This window comes from Pezoporus flaviventris, unplaced genomic scaffold (assembly GCF_033815535.1).
Source record: "Pezoporus flaviventris isolate CSIRO_AGI_PZ_B2104156 unplaced genomic scaffold, CSIRO_AGI_Pfla_v1 ptg000045l, whole genome shotgun sequence".
Lineage (NCBI taxonomy): Eukaryota > Metazoa > Chordata > Aves > Psittaciformes > Psittacidae > Pezoporus > Pezoporus flaviventris.
In genome coordinates, this window is record NW_026892593.1 from 10,433,150 (window position 1) to 10,451,407 (window position 18,258).

The window sequence follows — 18,258 nt, forward strand, 5'->3', positions numbered from 1 at the left end:
GCCGCTGTGGTAGCGGCCCGGCGCGGGAAGGGGGCGTGAGGAGAGCCCAGCGAGAGGCCTCGGGCGCGGGGGGAGGGGGAGGTAACAGCACCGCGGCCCTGTGCCCGAGCACCTGCCCGCTGCCGAGGGGCTCTCGGCCCGGGGCGGCAGGACGGGGCAGGGCAGCACAGCACAGCACAGCACAGGACAGGACAGGGCAGGGCAGGGCAGGGCAGGGCAGGGCAGGGCAGGACAGGGCAGGACAGGACAGGACAGGACAGAGCACGGCGGCCCGGCCTCCGCTCCGTGCCTCGGTGCCTCCCTCCGGCGGCGCGGGCGGGGCGCTCTGCGGGCCGCAGTCCCCGGCGGGAGGTTGTCATGGTTTCCCGGGTCACATGTGTGCGAGGTTCCCCCGGCGCGGGGGGAGGAGGTGCTGCCGCCGAAGCTGCCAGCGAGCCGCTGCCCCCCGCGGGCCCGCCCCCCGCCCGCTCCCACCTGCGCCGCCGCCGCCGCCCGCCCCTTTCCCGTTGCCCACGGGCGATCCGCCGGGCGCGCCTCGTCACCGGGCTGTGGACCCCCGGCCCCCGCCGCCGCCCGCGGGCTCTCCCCCCCTTTTCCTCCTCCTCTCCCCTTCCCTTCTCCCTCCCCCTTCTCAGCCAGGCTGCGCCCCCCTGGCCGGCCCCGGCATGAGCATCTCCATCCCGGCGGGGCTGACGGAGCTGCTGCAGGGCTTCACTGTGGAGGTGCTGCGGAGCCAGCCCGGGGACCTGCTGGAGTTCGCCCTCCAGTACTTCGGGCGCCTCAAAGAAGAGGCGGCGGCGGCCAAGGCGGCGGCAGCAGCGGAGAAGGAGGTGAGCGGCCGCAAGGCGGGCACCCCCGCGTCCGGCCATGACAGGAGCAGCCAGCCGCGCCGGGCCCCCCTCGACGCCCGCGGGGTCAACTTCGTCGACGAGCCCATGCAGACCGACTCCGAGAGCGGCGAGGAGGAGGAACGGCCACCGCCGCCTCCGCCGCCACAGCAGTTCCCGGGTAAGGGCCCCCAGCCTGGGGTCGGGAAGCAGCGGGCAGGGCGGGTGGGCTCCCCCGGCGTCCGGGCTCAGGTGGGGAGCGCAGGGTGCGGAGGGGGCTCCCGCTTCAGCGGCCTCGTGGTGGCCGCGGGTCAGTGCGGGGCTGGTGGCGGCGGGACGTGAGGAGCACGGTGGCCGCGGTGATCGGAGCATAAATGGGGAGAGGCGGCCGCCGAACAAGCGAGCCCACGGGAGGTTTCCCGTCTCCCGCTGCAAACTTTTACCTCCCGGGCTTTGCCCTTTTGTTCAGCAGCGCTGGATGTTGGGCACGCAGGTATCGCCAGCGTCCGCAGCCGTATCTTTTATAGCGTATGGGTCTGTGGTAATCCTAACAGGAGATCTCTGTTTCCTTTTCCTAAGAGCACCAGAGAGCAAATCTACATTTTGTAATTAGTCCAGTGGCATGTTTACCTTAGAAAACACCTCTAATAGGCATGTTACTGTATTTACACACTTGATACCTCACATAGATACCTCACATGATACCTCACATAGAGGTACTTACATGCGTTTCAAAAAGTAGAGCACAATTTAAAACATAATTGTTTCTTGAAACCAAGGGTGAAATTTTCTACACGGTAGAATGGCCTATGGAGCAAGTGTAGCTGTGAAGACAGCAAAGAATCTATGCGGTATCTTTGTGTTCGAGAGTAACACCTATCTGCATGCAGCTAATGATACCTTATCTTTCTGTGGCTGACGGGCTTTATTTAGAGAGGATGTCAGTCCATCAGACGGTCTGATTCACGGGACGAGTAGTAGCTGTCTTTGAAGGGTGTGTAGTGCTTGTCTTTGTGCTGCGAACAGGGTCAGTCAGTGCGGTTAGAGATGGAGATGTCAGTCAGTAAGGTTAGATGGAGAAGAGAAAGCATGCAAGCACCTTTATTGTTAGCTTATTTTTTTTGAGAACAGCTTGAAACTGAAGTGTATCTCATCAGATCACTGAAGCATTCATCCCTCCAGGTCATGCTGGAGGTAGCTTTACTTAGCAGAGCACAGAAGCCAGCTGTTTGCTAGATGAATATCAGTGCAGTTTTTGGAATAATGTCTCGTGCATTTTATCAAGAAAAATGTAGATGTTTGAGAACTGGGTGAGTTTTCTAAATGCTTTATGTTACACCATAAGACAGCCGCCATTCTTTCATCTGTTCTTTGCAGCTATACCATATGCATTTAATGAGAATTTGAATCTGTCAATCAGGTTCTGCAGTGTTAGAGCTCAAAATTACCATGTAAGTCTGATGATGTGAAATTAGTAAAAATCTGGAAATTTGCTGTTTTTGAAAGCTGAAATGGTGATAACGTGGAAGAACAAATTATTATCTTAATTCCCTAACACTAAACATGGTTTTCAAACATGAATTACTGTAACACTGAGCAGACTCATTGGTGAATGGAGAACTGGAATGGTGAATGGAGGGAAGTGCAGAAACGTAGCCTGATTTATTAGTGTGTAGTGTTACATCTGTACAACTTTACAGGATGCAGTAAGAAGCTTTAAAAGCTTTTCCAATTTATACCTCTAATCAAGATTCTCTTGATATTCTTTTTGTTGTGATTGTGCAGAATAGCCATTACTTCAATATTTGCATTAAGACATGTGCTAGAAGGACTTAGTTTAACTGATTGATATATTAAGTTGACAAAACCCCTTTAAAATACCACATTTTTAAGCCTAATAAATTTTGAAAGTTTAATTGTGTTATGGCCTGTAATTTCTGTCACTTGAAATAATTAACCATTAGAAGTAACAAAAATGGAGATACTTGTGAAACCATGTTGAGGGTGCATAGTAAGTTATAGTATGTGATTACTAATAGTGTGCTTGTGTATGCGTGCATTGTGCAGGAGTATGTATTTTAAATTCAAATTTTATGTCTGCCCTGAATATGTATTCTTTTAAGGTAATGTAACAATGCATCCACTCAGTCTTTCGTTAATAACTGGAGGCATAAAGGCTTGTATTCAAATCATTGTTCCATGGGTTTAAATACCAATTAAAAAGCATATTTTTATTGTACCTTTGCTTTCAATTTCTGTAGGCAGCAATTCTTGAACTTAATTGGGGGGGGGGGGGGGGGGGGAAGGGGCAGAATTTTCATTTTTTTCTTTTGCTTTTATGAACAATCAAACTGCTTCTTTATAGTCGATTTGTCCTGTACATGTCCTGAACTGCTCTCATACAAAAGAAAAAAAAAAAAAATGGAAGGAAAACAAATTGAAGAAGTTTATAAGCAAATGTTAATATAAAAATATCTATGAAGGAGCTCAGACCTGGTGGTGGATCTTTTCTTTGTTAAAGCAGTATGCTTGAAATGTCAAGCTGACTTCTTCAGTTAATTCAAGCAGGACATTGTTGAGAGCTCCTTGCAAATTCTGTTGTCTCCAACACCCCTCCCAACTTGTTTCTAAATACGTACAGGCATTGCAGTTGAACTCTTTGTCAGTGTTTGTTTTGTCCTTGAAATGCATTTTGGAAGGTACATCAGCACTACCTTGTTCAGAAATGAGGAACTCACATAAACTGTGTTTAAAAGGCTATGCTCGGGATTGAATCCTATGTGAACCGTGAATTAAACTGCGTCCAGGTCCTCTGCTTTGTCCATTACATCGGTTACGGAAATCAAATACAGGTAAAAGCAGTTACCTTCTCTGGAGGGAGAACTTTTTGTATTGGTGTCATAGTTCTAAATTGTCACCTAGAGTTAAGGTGACCTCTGAAATTAAATTCTTTAGGCTCAGAGCATTTAGACCATTCTTAAGCACTGCTTAATTTGGGAATGATTTTTAGGTCTTCTAGTTGTGTTTTTTTGCAGGCTTGAAGTGCATTGTAAAATTTGGAACACTGTATCTGCAAAATTTGGAAATGCTGAGTAAGTTTTCTGTTCTTTTACAAGTGACTTTACTTTTCTCTCTACCACCTAAAATTTATTTTGATGGATAATAACCCATGTCATCTGTAACAGCTGTTTTTAAATATTTGCCATAGCTAGAAATTCATATTTCATCTAGCTTTAATATGAATTAGTAGAGATGTTTTTAGAAGTAACATTGCTGTTCTTGAAACTAAAAGCCTATGGTGCTGTATGTACCATGTGGTGTCTCTGAGCTTCTGTTTACTTTGATTTTCTTTTGTTTTACTTTGGTTTGTTTTGGTGTTTTTTTCCTTGGATAGTGATGTAGTTTAACAGGAAAGTACTACAGCTGTCCCTCTCCTCCCCCATGTGCTTCTTTCTGGTGTGTTGATTGCTTTGAGTTACTTCTCTGAAAACTTGAGCTAGAAAATGCAAGTACATATCTCTGCTTTACCCACTGGTTATGTTAAATAACATGAGATCACTGCTTAGCTAAAACATATGTATTTTAGCTTACAACATCAATGTTAAAGGCCTGTCTTTATTTCAGTTCTCTTATTGAGTCTGAACTGCTTTACATACGTACTGTTAATGCAAATTTTGAAATAGTAGGCAAACTAGTAGAAACCAGAGCGCTGGAGAAAACACTGTACACAACCACATCCATGCCAGCTTTGTGATGATAAATCAGTTCTGTTAATCTTAGCTACAGTTTTTTTTCTGAAATTAAGCAAAATCACAAAGCACTGAACCTTCTTGCAGGTCTGTCATGTGATGGTAAGGGATAGATTAGAGCAGTTGAAGGGGTCAATAAAAGGAAGGGGCCAATATCAAATTATGTATAGGTTTATGTATAGGTGACCTGGGGAATTACAGACCAGTCAGTCTCACCTCTGTGCCTGGCAAAATCTTGGAGCAGATTCTCGTGGCAGGCATGCTAAGGCACATGAAAAACAACAAGGTGCTTGGTGACAGCCAGCATGGCTTCACTAAGGGGAAATCCTGCCTGACCAATTTGGTGGCCGTCTATGATGGGGCTACAGAATGGATGGACAGGGGTAGAGCAGTTGATGTCATCTACCTGGACTTGTGCCAAGCGTTCGACGCTGTCCCACGCGACATCCTTGTCTCTAAATTGGAGCCACATCAATTTGATGGATGGACCACTTGGTGGATAAAGAACTGGCTGGATGGCTGCACACAAAGAGTTGTGGTCAATGGCTCAATGTCCGGCTGGAGACCAGTAACGAGTGGTGTCCCTCAGGGATCAGTGTTGGGACCGGTCTTGTTCAACATCTTTGTTCCTGTGGGATTGAGTGCGCCCTCAGCAAGTTTGCCGATGACACCAAGCTGTGTGGTTCGGTTGATACGCTGGAGGGAAGGAATGCCATCCAGAGGGACCTTGACACACTTGTGAGGTGGGCTGATGCCAACCTCATGAGGTTTAACCATGCCAAGTGCAAGGTCCTGCACCTGGGTTGGAGCAATCCCAGGCACAGCTACAGGTTGGGCAGAGAAGAGATTCAGAGCAGCCCTGTGGAGAAGGACTTGGGGGTGTTGGTCAATGAGAAAATGAACATGACCTGGCTTCAGGTGTGCACTCGCAGCCCAGAAAGCCGACCGTATCCTGGGCTGCATCAAAAGGAGCATGACCAGCAGGTCAAGGAGGTGATCCTGCCCCTCTGCTCTTGTGAGACCTCACCTGGAGTATTGTGTACAGTTCTGGTGTCCTCAGCACAAAAAGAACATGGAACTGTTGGAACAAGTCCAGAGAAGGGCCAGGAGGATGATCAGGGGACTGGAGCACCTCCCGTGTGAAGACAGGCTGAGAAAGTTGGGGCTGTTCAGCCTGGAGAAGAGAAGGCTGTGTGGAGACCTCCTAGCAGCCTTCCAGTATCTGAAGGGGGCCTATAGGGATGCTGGGGAGGGACTCTTCATTAGGGACTGTAGTGACAGGACAAGGGGTAACGGGTTAAAACTGAAACAGGGAAAGTCTATATTGGATATAAGGAAGAAGTCCTTTACTGTAAGGGTGGTGAGTCACTGGAATTGGGTTGCCAAGGGAGGTTGTGAATGCTCTGTACCTGGCAGTGTTCAAGACCAGGTTGGACAGAGCCTTGGGTGAGATGGTTTAGTGTGAGGTGTCCCTGCCCATGGCGGGCGGGGTGGAACTAAATGATCTTAAGGTCCTTTCCAACCCTAACCATTCTATGATTCTATGTTATGTATAGGTAGTAGGATATTGTTAAATCAGAGACCATGGAAAAAGTATGAAAAAAAACAGCCACATGAGAAGAATTCTCATGAGAAAACCCTGTGAATTTCTTAAAAATATGGATATACTAATTAAAATCTTGGTTATGATGAGTGGTGGCTGAAAGCATTACTATTGAATATGTGCTTAGCCAGCTTAAAGAATGAAGTTTTAGTTAGTTTTTACCGTCACTCATCTGAAATAGAAAAATAAAGCAAGCATTATTTGTGGACAAACCTACTCAGACCCAGGGTGGAGCAGCTTTACAGTGTTTGCAGTTTAGAAATGAGAATTTTCCAGTTACAGATGAGTCTCCCTGAGAGCAAGTGAGCATGGCATTGTTGTTCCACTCCTTAGCAAAGCTTTGGACTGTATCTCTTTGCCCACTGTGGGTCAGAGTGTAGTGTGTGTAAGACACCATTCAGGATTGGGAAGACGCCCTCTGGGAGGGAAAAGAATTTTGGCCGTGTGGATGGGCACCTTGCTGGTTCAGTGGGCCTTGGTGGTCAGGGGATGGCTACTGGATGCTTTTATCTAGACGTAAAGTCTCAGTACACAAAACCACAGTGCTTTCAGTCCTTGCTGGAAATCCCCAGAACAATAGAGCTTCTTGAAACAATAGTTTTGACATATTTTTTTTTGACAGGAGCAAGATAAAATATTTCTGATAACAGTTACTTTAGAAAGCAAACCTGAGCAAGTTGGCAATTTGTGCTTTATTCAGGTTGGGAGAATTGCAGTCCAAAAACTTAGTTTAACAAAATTATAAGCAACTAGAACTGCAAACTTGTAATGGGTAGCATTTAGTAGCCTTTATAGTAAGGAGCATGGTTCTCTCTCATATGTGCCTGTATTGTGATTGTAGGTGAAAAGAATACTTTTGCTTAACCTCTTTTAAAAAAAGAAAGTTTGTATTAAGAACTTGGTTGAAATGATAGCATCCTCCAATCCAGGGTATATATGTATTCCTGCTCAAAACCAAAGCATGCATGGGTGAAGGTGTCTGTGCTGGTTATCATTTTGTTAAAGTTTATGTCTGTGTATTTAAGAGAAGCAGGAGAAAATTCCTAAGATGTAAGGACACAAAAGTAGTAGAACTATACCAAAACCATTTGAAATTATCTCCAGCTTCTTTTTCTCTAAAGAAACAACTTGAAATTGATTTTGGCTGACTGTTCAGCTCAGAAAATGACACCACCAGTAATTCAGTGAGTATAGGAAGACCTAAAATTTTCTTGGCATGAGTTTGTAATGACTGCATTATGAATGGTAAGGTACAAACAGTGTCAGTACTAACATTTGTACACCACCACTTTGTTTCTTGCATGTATCACATCTGTTCTAAACAAAAATTGGCATTCCTCAGGAATGCTCTAGGAGTTTTGTGTCACTTGCTGACTTTAGTTCATTTTCCCAAAAAATGCTCTTTAAGTCAACAGATTAAAGATCTATCCATGGACACTAAGAAAGTACCTGTTTTTAGAATGTACTCCTGTTGAAGTTATAAAAACCAACATTAACAGCCTAGCATTTTAACTTTCAAAGAGGTACTTCTTGCATCTGTAAGTTAAGCTTGGTTTAAAACATGTTTATCACAGATTTCATCCCAAATCTGTTAGGCAAAGGTCTTAAATTCTATTATCTAGTTCTGTCTGGTAAGGACCTTCAGTCTGAGGGAAGCTTACCTTAAATAGTCAAATCTCTGCAGACTTACTGGCCTTAACTGCTCCTGTAAATCTGGAGCATAGTTTGGAAATCGCACATTTAGGTCACAAGATACTGATTAATCAAGGTACGGGCTGCTGCCCCATTTCTGGCTTTCCAGTATCAAAGATGACCTCTACATTGGGAAATTTCATTTGTCAGACAGTGGTGAAAGAAGCAAGAAGGCAAGGTGGAAGGCAGGACATAGAGGTAGGAGAGGAGTCAGTGTGTGATAAGGCAAATGCAAAGGAGGAACAGAGGGAAGGAGGAGGGGCAGAACTGCAGTGAGGAGAGGAAGATAAAACAATAGAGAGCACATGTGAGAGAGAGAACCTTAAGTTCTCTGCTCTTATATTCTTTACACAGGTAGAACCCCGCTCTTCTCATGTATACATCTCAAATTTATGCCTTGAATTTTCTAATGAAACTCTGTTTGGCTTATAAATGTATTTTGGAAGGCCATAAATGCAAACTTCCACTGAAATTAGTGGTCAGAGCATTGTATGAAATGTGAACTTGGTCATCTGATGATGCTAAGAGAATTTTTAAGTATTTTGACATAGTCATCTGTCATTACTATGTCTGGAGACTCATAACGCCTGTATTCTAATGAGAGTGTATTCTAATGAAAGTTTCAACTTTTTTGTTGGTGGGGAATCCAGATTGTTGTCAACCATTTTCTGTGTCAAAAAATAACAGTAACGGTCATAGTCAAGGAAGTCAATAGGCACGTGGGTACAGCTGCAGTCTTCATAGAGACTTGACATGGTTTTGATGCTGGGGGAAAAATGAAATATTGAATAGTAAGTAACAAACACTTTGTGAAATGTCCCTTTTTTAGTACTTAATAAAAACCAAAGGGGTTATTTCACCAACTATTATTTTAATGACTTAAAGTCCTGTTATAGGAAAACTGTTCCCACTCCAGGTTTGAGCTCTTCTTTTGAGTTTCAAGTAAATGTTATTATAGAGAAGTTTTGTGCTTTAAAAAGGTGTTTTTTTTACAAGTGAATGAAGGAGAGAGAAGGCTTTGAGAAAAAAGAGCCATTTAAAATGCCTCTGTGCTCTCTGCTGCTGGAATGGGTCTTGATGTACATGAATTAGGAGAAAAAAAAAGTGATCTTACTAGGGGTGATATGCTATAGAAAAAGACTGATAAATGTAGGTGGTTATTTGGATATGGGTGCATAGAAGATGAAGTCCATGTATGCAGGAGTTACTATGTGCTAGGTAAATCTGTTAAAAGAAATATGCACATATATAAGTGGATATTAGCACCATAAACATCCATCAGTTATGGTATTGCCTGAAAGCAGCCTTATGAGAATTCTAAAGGAAATATATATTTCTTTTTTTTCCTTTTCTTTGGGACATTAAATGATGACGCAGATACCTCTAGGTAACTTGATGTAGAGGTTTTATCTTGAAAACCCTTATCCTTTCAGAGAACTCTTTAAGTCTAACCATTCATTCATTCTGTAGGAATGATAATGTGTTTACTTCATGCAACTGAACAGGATGCTCTTAGCATGAATTTTGATCATGACAAGTAACTGCGAATTTTGTTTTTATGATTTTTTTTTTTACAGAATAAGTTTTTATTCTGAAGATCAAATTTCAGTCATAGTACTAAAGATGTTGAAGAGGGTGAAGTTGGGCTCTGAGTGTTATTTGTTTTCACTTCATTTTTTACTTTTCTGATTGACTGGCGTTATCACATTTTCCTTCGAAGAAAGGCTTCATGTTTGTCAATTCTATTTTCATTTAAAAATTTGAAGAGCTCTATTTCAAGTTTTTGTGCATTTGGTGATAAAAATAGCAGAAGAACTCACACAGAATTTCTATTTTCAGTCTCTAGGCAGTGTGATACATGAATGCGGATTTGAATTGATACGGAAGTAACCTAGAAGACATGCAGCTTTGGGGCTACATAAAAAGATTATGGTAATCAAATGTGCAGTACCTCATTCAGAATTTTAAATGATACCATGTCACACAAAAAAGTGGGAGATCTGAAATGAAGGGGGATGTAGACAGGCAAGGGTGACTGAAGTGAATGGGAGTAAAATGCATGTTGTAGGCACAAGGCATCCATGGAGTGAACTGAACAACAGCCATATGGCAGTTTGCCATCCTTCCCATGAAAAGCATCCTTTTAGCATTGCTGCTCAGGAAAGTAATTTACAGACCACAGATAAAATGAGGAAATGCTAAAGAATGAAACAATACAAAAAGATCCAAATTTTAATTTAGTCGGCATTGCCTTATTGTACTATAACACTCTGGGTAATGGAAGGTAAAGTGGTAAAAAACACGCTGTAACAACAGAAAGTGTTCTTCACTTGTATGTTTGCCTCTTAAATTGCTCTGCTTAATGATATTAATATTTAAAAAAAAATATCACAGCAAGAATTTGAAGCTGAGAGCTTGAGCAGGTAAAAGCTGATAATGAGAATAGCTTTCTTACACATACTGTTCCAGTTATTTGACTAAAGTGATTTTTGTAAAGCTGGGCTAAAAAGGCCAATTAGTAAATATTATGAAGACTTCCCTAATGGAGGGACTAGAAAATTCCTTTATAAAATAGATTCTGAGAGAAGTAACATGATCTTTCCTGCTCAGAGTTGTTCCAGATACCGTTTTGCTTGTATAAAGATCTTTTTAACAGCATTGACCCCTTCTGAATCCCTGTGATGAAGATGTAAAATTTGTTTTTACAAATAGTGATAGACTCTTCATAGTACAACTTTTTAGCAGACATGTCTATTGTGAAACATACCAGACAGGAAATAAAGAAATCCTTGCCCAGTACTGGAAAGAAAACATTCCTTGCAAAGGCTCAGGATAGACTATAAATAAAAGATGTACAGGATCCTTAGTGTTGGGGTGAATACAAGCTGGAATCAAGTGTAAGCATGCAGATTTGCAAGGCTGAGAGCACAGACTGAAAGGTTTGGTATGTTTTCCCATTCTGATTTTAATGATAGATTTGAAATGCAAGTGTGAAAAATAAAACCCATTGCCATAAGTTATAAGTAATGTGGAGTTGTTGCAGGGTGTGGACTAACTTGAACTCAAGCTGTCTGCGGGAACATTGTTGTGGACTTTTTTTGGACCCCACAAATGAGTGTATGTTGTCACAGCATCAATCTGGTCCTTCTGACTTTTTTTTCCCATTACTTTCAGCACTAAACTTGTTCCTTTTTAGATCCTATTCTGAAGCTGCAACGCTGCGTTGATGCTTAAGGAACTCCACTGTTAGGCCAGTGGAGTGGCTTTGGTAAAAAGTACAGTGCCTTTGGTAAAAAGTACAGATTAATATCCCAAGTCCTTGAAATGGGTATTGATCAAGAAATGGTGAAGTTTTGCTTTGTAGTGTTTGGCAAATGAATGTTTGCAAACCAGTAAGTATGTTTAAACATTCTTCCTGGATTAACAATGGCTAAGAGCTTTAAGGACAAAAGCTATCTAATGAAGAGCTGAGATTGTCCTGATATTTCTTGTTCTCTTCAAAACAATTTATGTGAGACTCATCACACAGAAACAATTAAGATGTGTACTACAGACATATGTTAAAATTTTCGTAAGGCTTTAAACCATTTCTACCATTCTAAAAAAACCACATTTTTTCATCATGAATAACATGTTGAAAATGTAGGTTCTCAATAATAGACACTATTAAACATTAGAGGGACAGATTTTTTTTTTCTCAGTTATGCCTGATTTCTGTTGAAATTGAGGAGCTAGGATCCAGAACCTTTATAGGTATGCTTCTTCATGAGTCTCTTTAGTACTAGAGCCACTCATATTTTTATTTTTAGTTCTGATTCTTTTTTCTTGATTTTAATGCGTAATGTTTTCTCTTTCCAGACATTTCGTTCAATACCTTTGAGTAATGTTCATGCATCTTTCTCTAAAAGCCATCTTTTAGCTGATAATTTATCTGACTCTATTGGTTTTTAATAGGTACTCAAAACATGAGAAACTCTAATCTAGCCTTCACTACTACATTATTTAAGCATTTGTGAGGTACTTTAAATATAAAGTTAACAGCCTTCCTTCCTTCCTGTTGCCTCAGCCTACAGGAAATATTATTTAATGGCTAATGCATGTATAAAAATTGGTATGAAAGGAGATAGATTGTTATTTATTCTTAGATACTACTAACTTCAATTCCTGGTAAAAAATTATCTGCAGTATTTATCTGCATGTCTCCTTTGCTAATCTGTCAGTTTTGTCCTTCTGCTGGAATGTAGTTGCTGCTGGCAGTTGAGGTGGGAGTAGATGTAGATTCATTTCCATTATCCACCTTGCAACAAGAAGTATTTTGTTCTTCTGGTTTTGCTTCCTTAGGAACACCAATAAAATGAAGTCTTTGTATTAAGTGCACCCTGGATTGCTTTCTAACTGGAATATATTGTCATATGAATATGGCCCATCTGTAATTCTTTCAGGTTATGGCCTTATAAAATTGAAAAAAAGAAGAGGAACAGTGTCATGCTTTCTTTATGTCCATCCTTCAAATCATTGCTCTTGGCACAGTTGTAGGCTTTTTGATGTATAAGGAGATTAGGAAGTCTTGAGATCTTGGGAATTCTCAGTTGAAGAACAGTTTGAACTTGTGAGAGAAAAGTATGCTCCCATGTAAATGTGTAGGTGTTTGTTCTTTTCTCTCACTTTGACTCTGGGGACTTGGGGAAGTGTGGCACAGCCTCTAGAGTAAAGTGTACTTCTGTAAGCATTGCTAGAAAGACCCAACTTCCATGCTACTGTCAAAATTGGATGTTATTGATTCATTTCCACCAAAGAGAGGGTTTTCCTGGGGAGGTTGTGTGGTGCGCAAGAGTAGTTGCAGTGAGTTGTAAACCTACTTCTTCCATCTCTATCTTTTTTTCTTTTCTTTTTTTTTTTTTGCTAAAGTATCTTTTCTCATGCACTGCATTAAAAAAGGCAAACAAAACAGAAGAAACAAATGGTAGTAGGAGATGATAAGACAGTAACAACATTCCTGTTTTTTACCTGTTGTTGTTAAGAGTGTATCAAGTGTTTTGTTTTCCTTTTTTTGCTTTTTGCAGTATGTGAAGTTAAGAAGGTTGCTTGCGCTGCTGTGTATACAGAAGCTCAATCAGTGGCTAACATACATTTCTGTTGTTTTGAGATAAAGGCTTATTTGCAGTTCTGCTTGACTGTAATGGAAGATAAATCACAGTAGTGTGTGTGATCACACTTCTCAGTCGAAAGGAGGCAGGTTGACATTTACAGTTGTATCATGACACTTGCTGTCTTCATAGCTGTAACACCAGATAATGGAAGACAATCTGGAAGTGAGTTGAACGAAGATGCATGTATAGGCTTTTCAGAAGAAGAGGGAAGTTCTCTTGGACATAGATCATTGTAGTGATCTTTGAATCAGCCTGTACCTCATGGGGTTCTTACTGTAGCATATGTTTTTATGTTAGATTTTTTTGTGTGTGTGTCAAAATCTGGAAGAATTCTGTCACTATAGCATCTGAATCATTGACAAAATCAAAACACAGCATACAAATGAGCTTCAAAGAAGAAATGTCCTTAAATCCTGCAGGTTAAGGAGCCTGTTAATGCTTCTCCCTAATAACACAGGCTGTTTGTTACCTCTTCTGGCTTGGAGGTGACAAACCCAGGGCCCTTTTTGGGGGGCTGGTGCATGGTCCCTGCACTAGACAGGAGCTGGCTGGGCCCCAGCAGGACATTGTGCCACTGGAAGGAGGAAATTCAAGTGCTGAGCAACCTTATTTTTGTTTTTCTCATGTGCCTAGTGTTTTCTGTACTTTTCTGAGGAAGGAGTTACCATTCATGGCTGTGGTAGAAGACAGTACGTGGCAATCCAGTGTCCCACCTTCAACATTTATTGGTTTGATGTTTTATTTGCTGAAGCTGTTAGGCAGTTGCTAGTGAGAACTAACAAAGCTGACTGTACAGCTCTGAACATAGACTGGAACGTGACTCTTGTTTCTTGAAATCATAGTGTAAAAGTCAGTGTGTGAAGTTATTCCAGGTTGGTTGGTATATGTTCAGTCCAGTTGCTGTAAGACCAAAGCAAAGCATGTTTTATGGCCAGAAAGAGCCAGTTGGTGGAGAGCATGGAGTGTGTGTCACGGTCTTGCAACATTTAGGTCTATTCAGGAAGTGCATTACAAAAGGTACATTAGAGTGTTCAGACAGGGGCAGGACCTGAGCGCCTAGTACTGATTAGCTGTCAGGCAGGCCAAATGGGCCAGTCCAATACTAAATTTATGTGACCTTTCCTTCATGGTAGGTATTAGTTTGGTATTGGCTGTTAATTTTCAGAGATGAGTAGGAGCTTCTTCCCTTTGAGGTTTTCTCCATTGTTAAATTTAATTGAAATTGTTCCAGAGCTAGCAAGAGCAAGCAAACGGATAATGTAGGGGTATAAACTTTTCCATGAACCAAGGCAAAAGAACTGAGCAGGAAGCTGTTTTCTTGAAATGAGGTAGTTATTACTGACAGCAGTAAATAGCAACAGAGCATTCAATAGCCCCTATTATTGCTTTTTAAAAAGGAATTGGTATATCGCTTGTAGAATGAAATTACTCTTTCTTGTTTCCAGTATTTAAATAGCTTGTCCTGAAGCTAACTTAAAATTCACTGGTCAGGTTCTATGGAAGCCTGATCTTTCTTCCCAAGTATAGAAACAGTTGCTTTGACACTTGTGGCAGTTACCTGTCACTGTAACCAACACTCGGAAGGTAATGGGAGTCTGGTTGTTGCTGAAAATTATTTCTTTGATTCTCTTTTTATGTTTTTATTTGGAAAATGTATGACATTCAGAATATAAACACATGCACTGCTTTAAAAATGTAAAGGCAGAGCCAAGAAGATTTACGCATTCATTCCAGAAGCTCTACTTTATATTTACTTCTGGCTGGGGACTGACATTGTTTAACTTGTGTTCTGCCTTCCAGGAGAAAACAGTTTATAGAGTTGTAGAACTACACCCCTTCTTTTTTAACTGTTTTTTTTTTATGTGATGAATTTAGCTTTCACCTCCATGTTAAGAGCTTTCTACTGAGTATGTCTCAAGTAGTAATGTTTGGTTTTCTCTATAAAACTAGCTTCGTACTTTTTCTTGCCCAAATCATGTATTAGATTCAACAGTTGCGATGCTTTCTGGAGATAGCTTCTCTTAGTGTAGTTTGTGTTTGACACTGGGTTTTGTGTTTATAGAGTGAGGATCTGAATGCATATAATTGATCATAGTTTAGGGAGTAGAAAGAAGGTTGAAGTTTTGTAGTCTTTAATTGAAAAGTCATGGAAATTCTAGTTTGTGCGATGAGACTTGCCACTGAATATTAAAACTGTCACTTTTTTTTTATTTATCCTTGAAATTTTAAGATCATGATACAGGAACACCTACAGGGCCAATGGAACTCCATGCTTTAGGAAATACATACGTGTCTATTTTTATAGGCTGGCCTGATGAAGCACTTATGGTCTGTCAAGGTAGTGATAAACACATTTTTGAATGAGTGTATGTGGTGCAGTGTAGTAACTGAGGGCAACTTTTCCCATGTCCTACCAGTTATAAGAGATACTTAAAAGTCATTAAAAAAATTAATTAAATACTCTGTGGGTGTGAATGAAATCCACAAGAGAAAGGAATTTGGACTGAAGACTAAGGTTTGGTCTTTTCTAATCTCATCCCTTGATAATCATCCCTTAAAAACAATGATCCAGCAATTAACAATAGGGCTCTGAGAGTTAAAACAAATTGGGTTAAATCTCCGTGTGTGTCACAGACTTGCTGTGTGCCTTTGAGTAGTTTGCACAGTATGCCTGAGCACCACTGTAACTTGGCAAAATGGAATACTTGCCATCCCCATCTTGTCAGTAGCAATATGTGTGTGAAGGGTTGCGAGGGGCTCATGTAGCATTGTTTGCCTGCAATAGTTGAAAAACCCTCTAGTATATAGAGTGCAGGGCCCAACTGATGCTAGAATTTAAGACAGTTTTGTCTGATGCATCATTTTTTTTCCTGACTGAATGTAGAAAATAATTCACCTGAATGTGCAGAAATGCCTGAATAATCAGCAGGATTCTTGTAAACAGAGGAAACCTATGTGGCCTGTTTAGGCTACAAAGTTTGCCTATAAATGGAGTACCAAAACTGAGAAAGCTTTGGTGAGTTTCACCATTGTCCTACATGGATTATGTCTGGGTCAGATTGCCTTCTTCCAGATTTTATCGTAGGAGAGTGCTGGTAAGGTTGTTGATAACTATAATACCATGCTCTAATGAAAAGAAGAACATATTCCCAAATGGAGATGAACTCAGCTAAGGCACTGTGGGGGCAGAGCTTCAGGGCAGACTGGGGATGGAAACTCTGTATGAGCCTGAGTGGGAGGTAGCAGGAAAAAGCAAAACCAGAGGCAGCCCCAAAAGGGATTGGCTGTTGCAGAGAGTGGAACATGCTGGAGGTGGCCTTGTGTAGCTCTATCCCCAGCAGCCAGCCCTTTCCAACCAGAGCAGACCACCACAAGTACAACCTTACATGAACCAAATGCAGAACTGTGTTGTCTGCATATTGAAGAGATTGCAAACTCATGCTGCCATTTACCAAATTGTTTATACAAAAGACAGTTTGTGGTTATTAATATGGACCTCTGTGTATAACCACTACATTAAACCATGTGTTCTTCTGGCCACAGTTAGCATGAATGTTACATGTAGACCCAGCCTATAAACAGTGAATAAATTTTTGCCTTGTGTCAGTGTTTTTCAAAACAGAAAGTTGTCCTTGTTTGTGATTTTTTTTTTTTAATTTTTTTATGTTTTAATCTACTAATAGGACAAAAAGTGGAATTACTTTTTCTTGTCCAAAATAATTGTTAAAAGAAAAATCAGGAGTACTCCTCATCTTCACTTCCAGTAACCTAATGTGGTCACAGGGAGTATAAATTAAAAGTAATGTCCATCATAATTTTATGGAGTATCCTTTCATTTCAGAAACCTTCTGAAGAAGTCTAATTGTTTATGTGTATACACACACACACACACACACATATATATATACACACACTTAGAAAGCAAGGAAAAAATGTTAGAAATTTGCAAGTAACAGAAATAGATTTTATTTCTTTTCTGTTGAGGGTATAATTTAAAGCATGCACATTCCAGTATATTGGAAAAGAAACTCTAGCTTATCTTTGTGGACACTTAAATATCCAGACCACTAGGTCAGTCAGGAGTCTTACCTGCTTCTTAGCATGCTTGCTTGCTCATTGGTTCGGCTTCAGGAGAAGAGCTTTTAGTGTTTGCCTTTGGGTATGGCATGGCCTGAAGAATAGGGCTTTTTTTTTTTTTTTTTTTTTGGATGTGTGGGTTCCTAGTCTGATATGTAACCAGTCAATCAGACTCATCCCTTAGTTTTTGTTTCTCACTTTTTGATGCAGTCTTGAGGTTTTCTGTTACCTGCTCTAAAAGAAACAGAATTTCTTGAAAGGCAGTGGAGGTTGGGGGAGGATACTCGACAGGTCAAGCTGCACCTCATCAGACAGTAAAGGTTTTGACATGATTTCAGAGCAGAGTCTAAGCAAGAATCCGCATCTCCACCTGTGTCTTTTGGTCTGCCTTTATTCTGTCTCTATATACTTTCCTGTCCAGTACTCTGATCTCAGATTATCTGCCCAGATAAGTAACTGTAAAAAGACAGCATGAACAAGTGTGTGTCGGACTTCTTGGATGAATGGAGAGAGAAGGGATCTTTGGGTTATGACCATATATATCAGTTATGATTGGTTTTAGCTGTATTTCAGGTAATGGTGTGTCATTATCAAATGTAAGTTTGCTAGGAAATCCAAACTGGGAGCACAGTAGGTTTGTTTTTTTTTTTTGAAGGCCCTCTGGTGGAAGACCATTATTTCATGCCAAGAGTTATTTCACTGCCTGATGACTAATCAGCTCACTGGAGAGTTTTGTTATCAAAAGTCGTGGAAAGTTGGCCCCTAGTAGGAATCTCACAGATAGTTACTGAAGGAAGTCAGAACTATGTTCTCAAGCTTTGCTAGCCAGAATGAAATGGGAGTGAAAGTGACTGTGATGCCAAAGTTTACTTACAACAAATGCAACTTTTCAGACGCTGCCCAAACTTTGAGCAAAATGGAGTAGCACTGAAAAATTCACTATTCACTATTGCTAGACATTTCTGAATGTGATCTACAAGTAATGGAGCCATAAGACACAATGGGATTTAGTTTTATGGCATCTCATAGAATGTTTTTGATGCTACTGCATTGTAAGAAGAAAACAGACAACATGAGGTAGATCTTTGTATTTGCGCAATTTGGGAGGTGCCATTTGTAAGATACAGAGTTGGCATCCTTCTGGGTAACAGAAATATTAG

At 41.1% G+C, this 18,258-nt stretch overlaps 1 protein-coding gene across 1 annotated transcript in view; it reads left to right on the forward strand.

Annotated features, from left to right (window-relative positions):
* The first annotated feature begins 467 nt into the window (after positions 1 to 467).
* PRKAR2B (protein kinase cAMP-dependent type II regulatory subunit beta) overlaps positions 468 to 18,258 on the forward strand; it is an 85,375-nt gene continuing 67,584 nt past the window's right edge. The window contains exon 1 of the mRNA XM_061467417.1: positions 468 to 1,008. Coding sequence (XP_061323401.1) covers positions 666 to 1,008 — 343 coding nt within the window. The 5' untranslated portion in view covers positions 468 to 665. The remainder of the gene's footprint in view (positions 1,009 to 18,258) is intronic.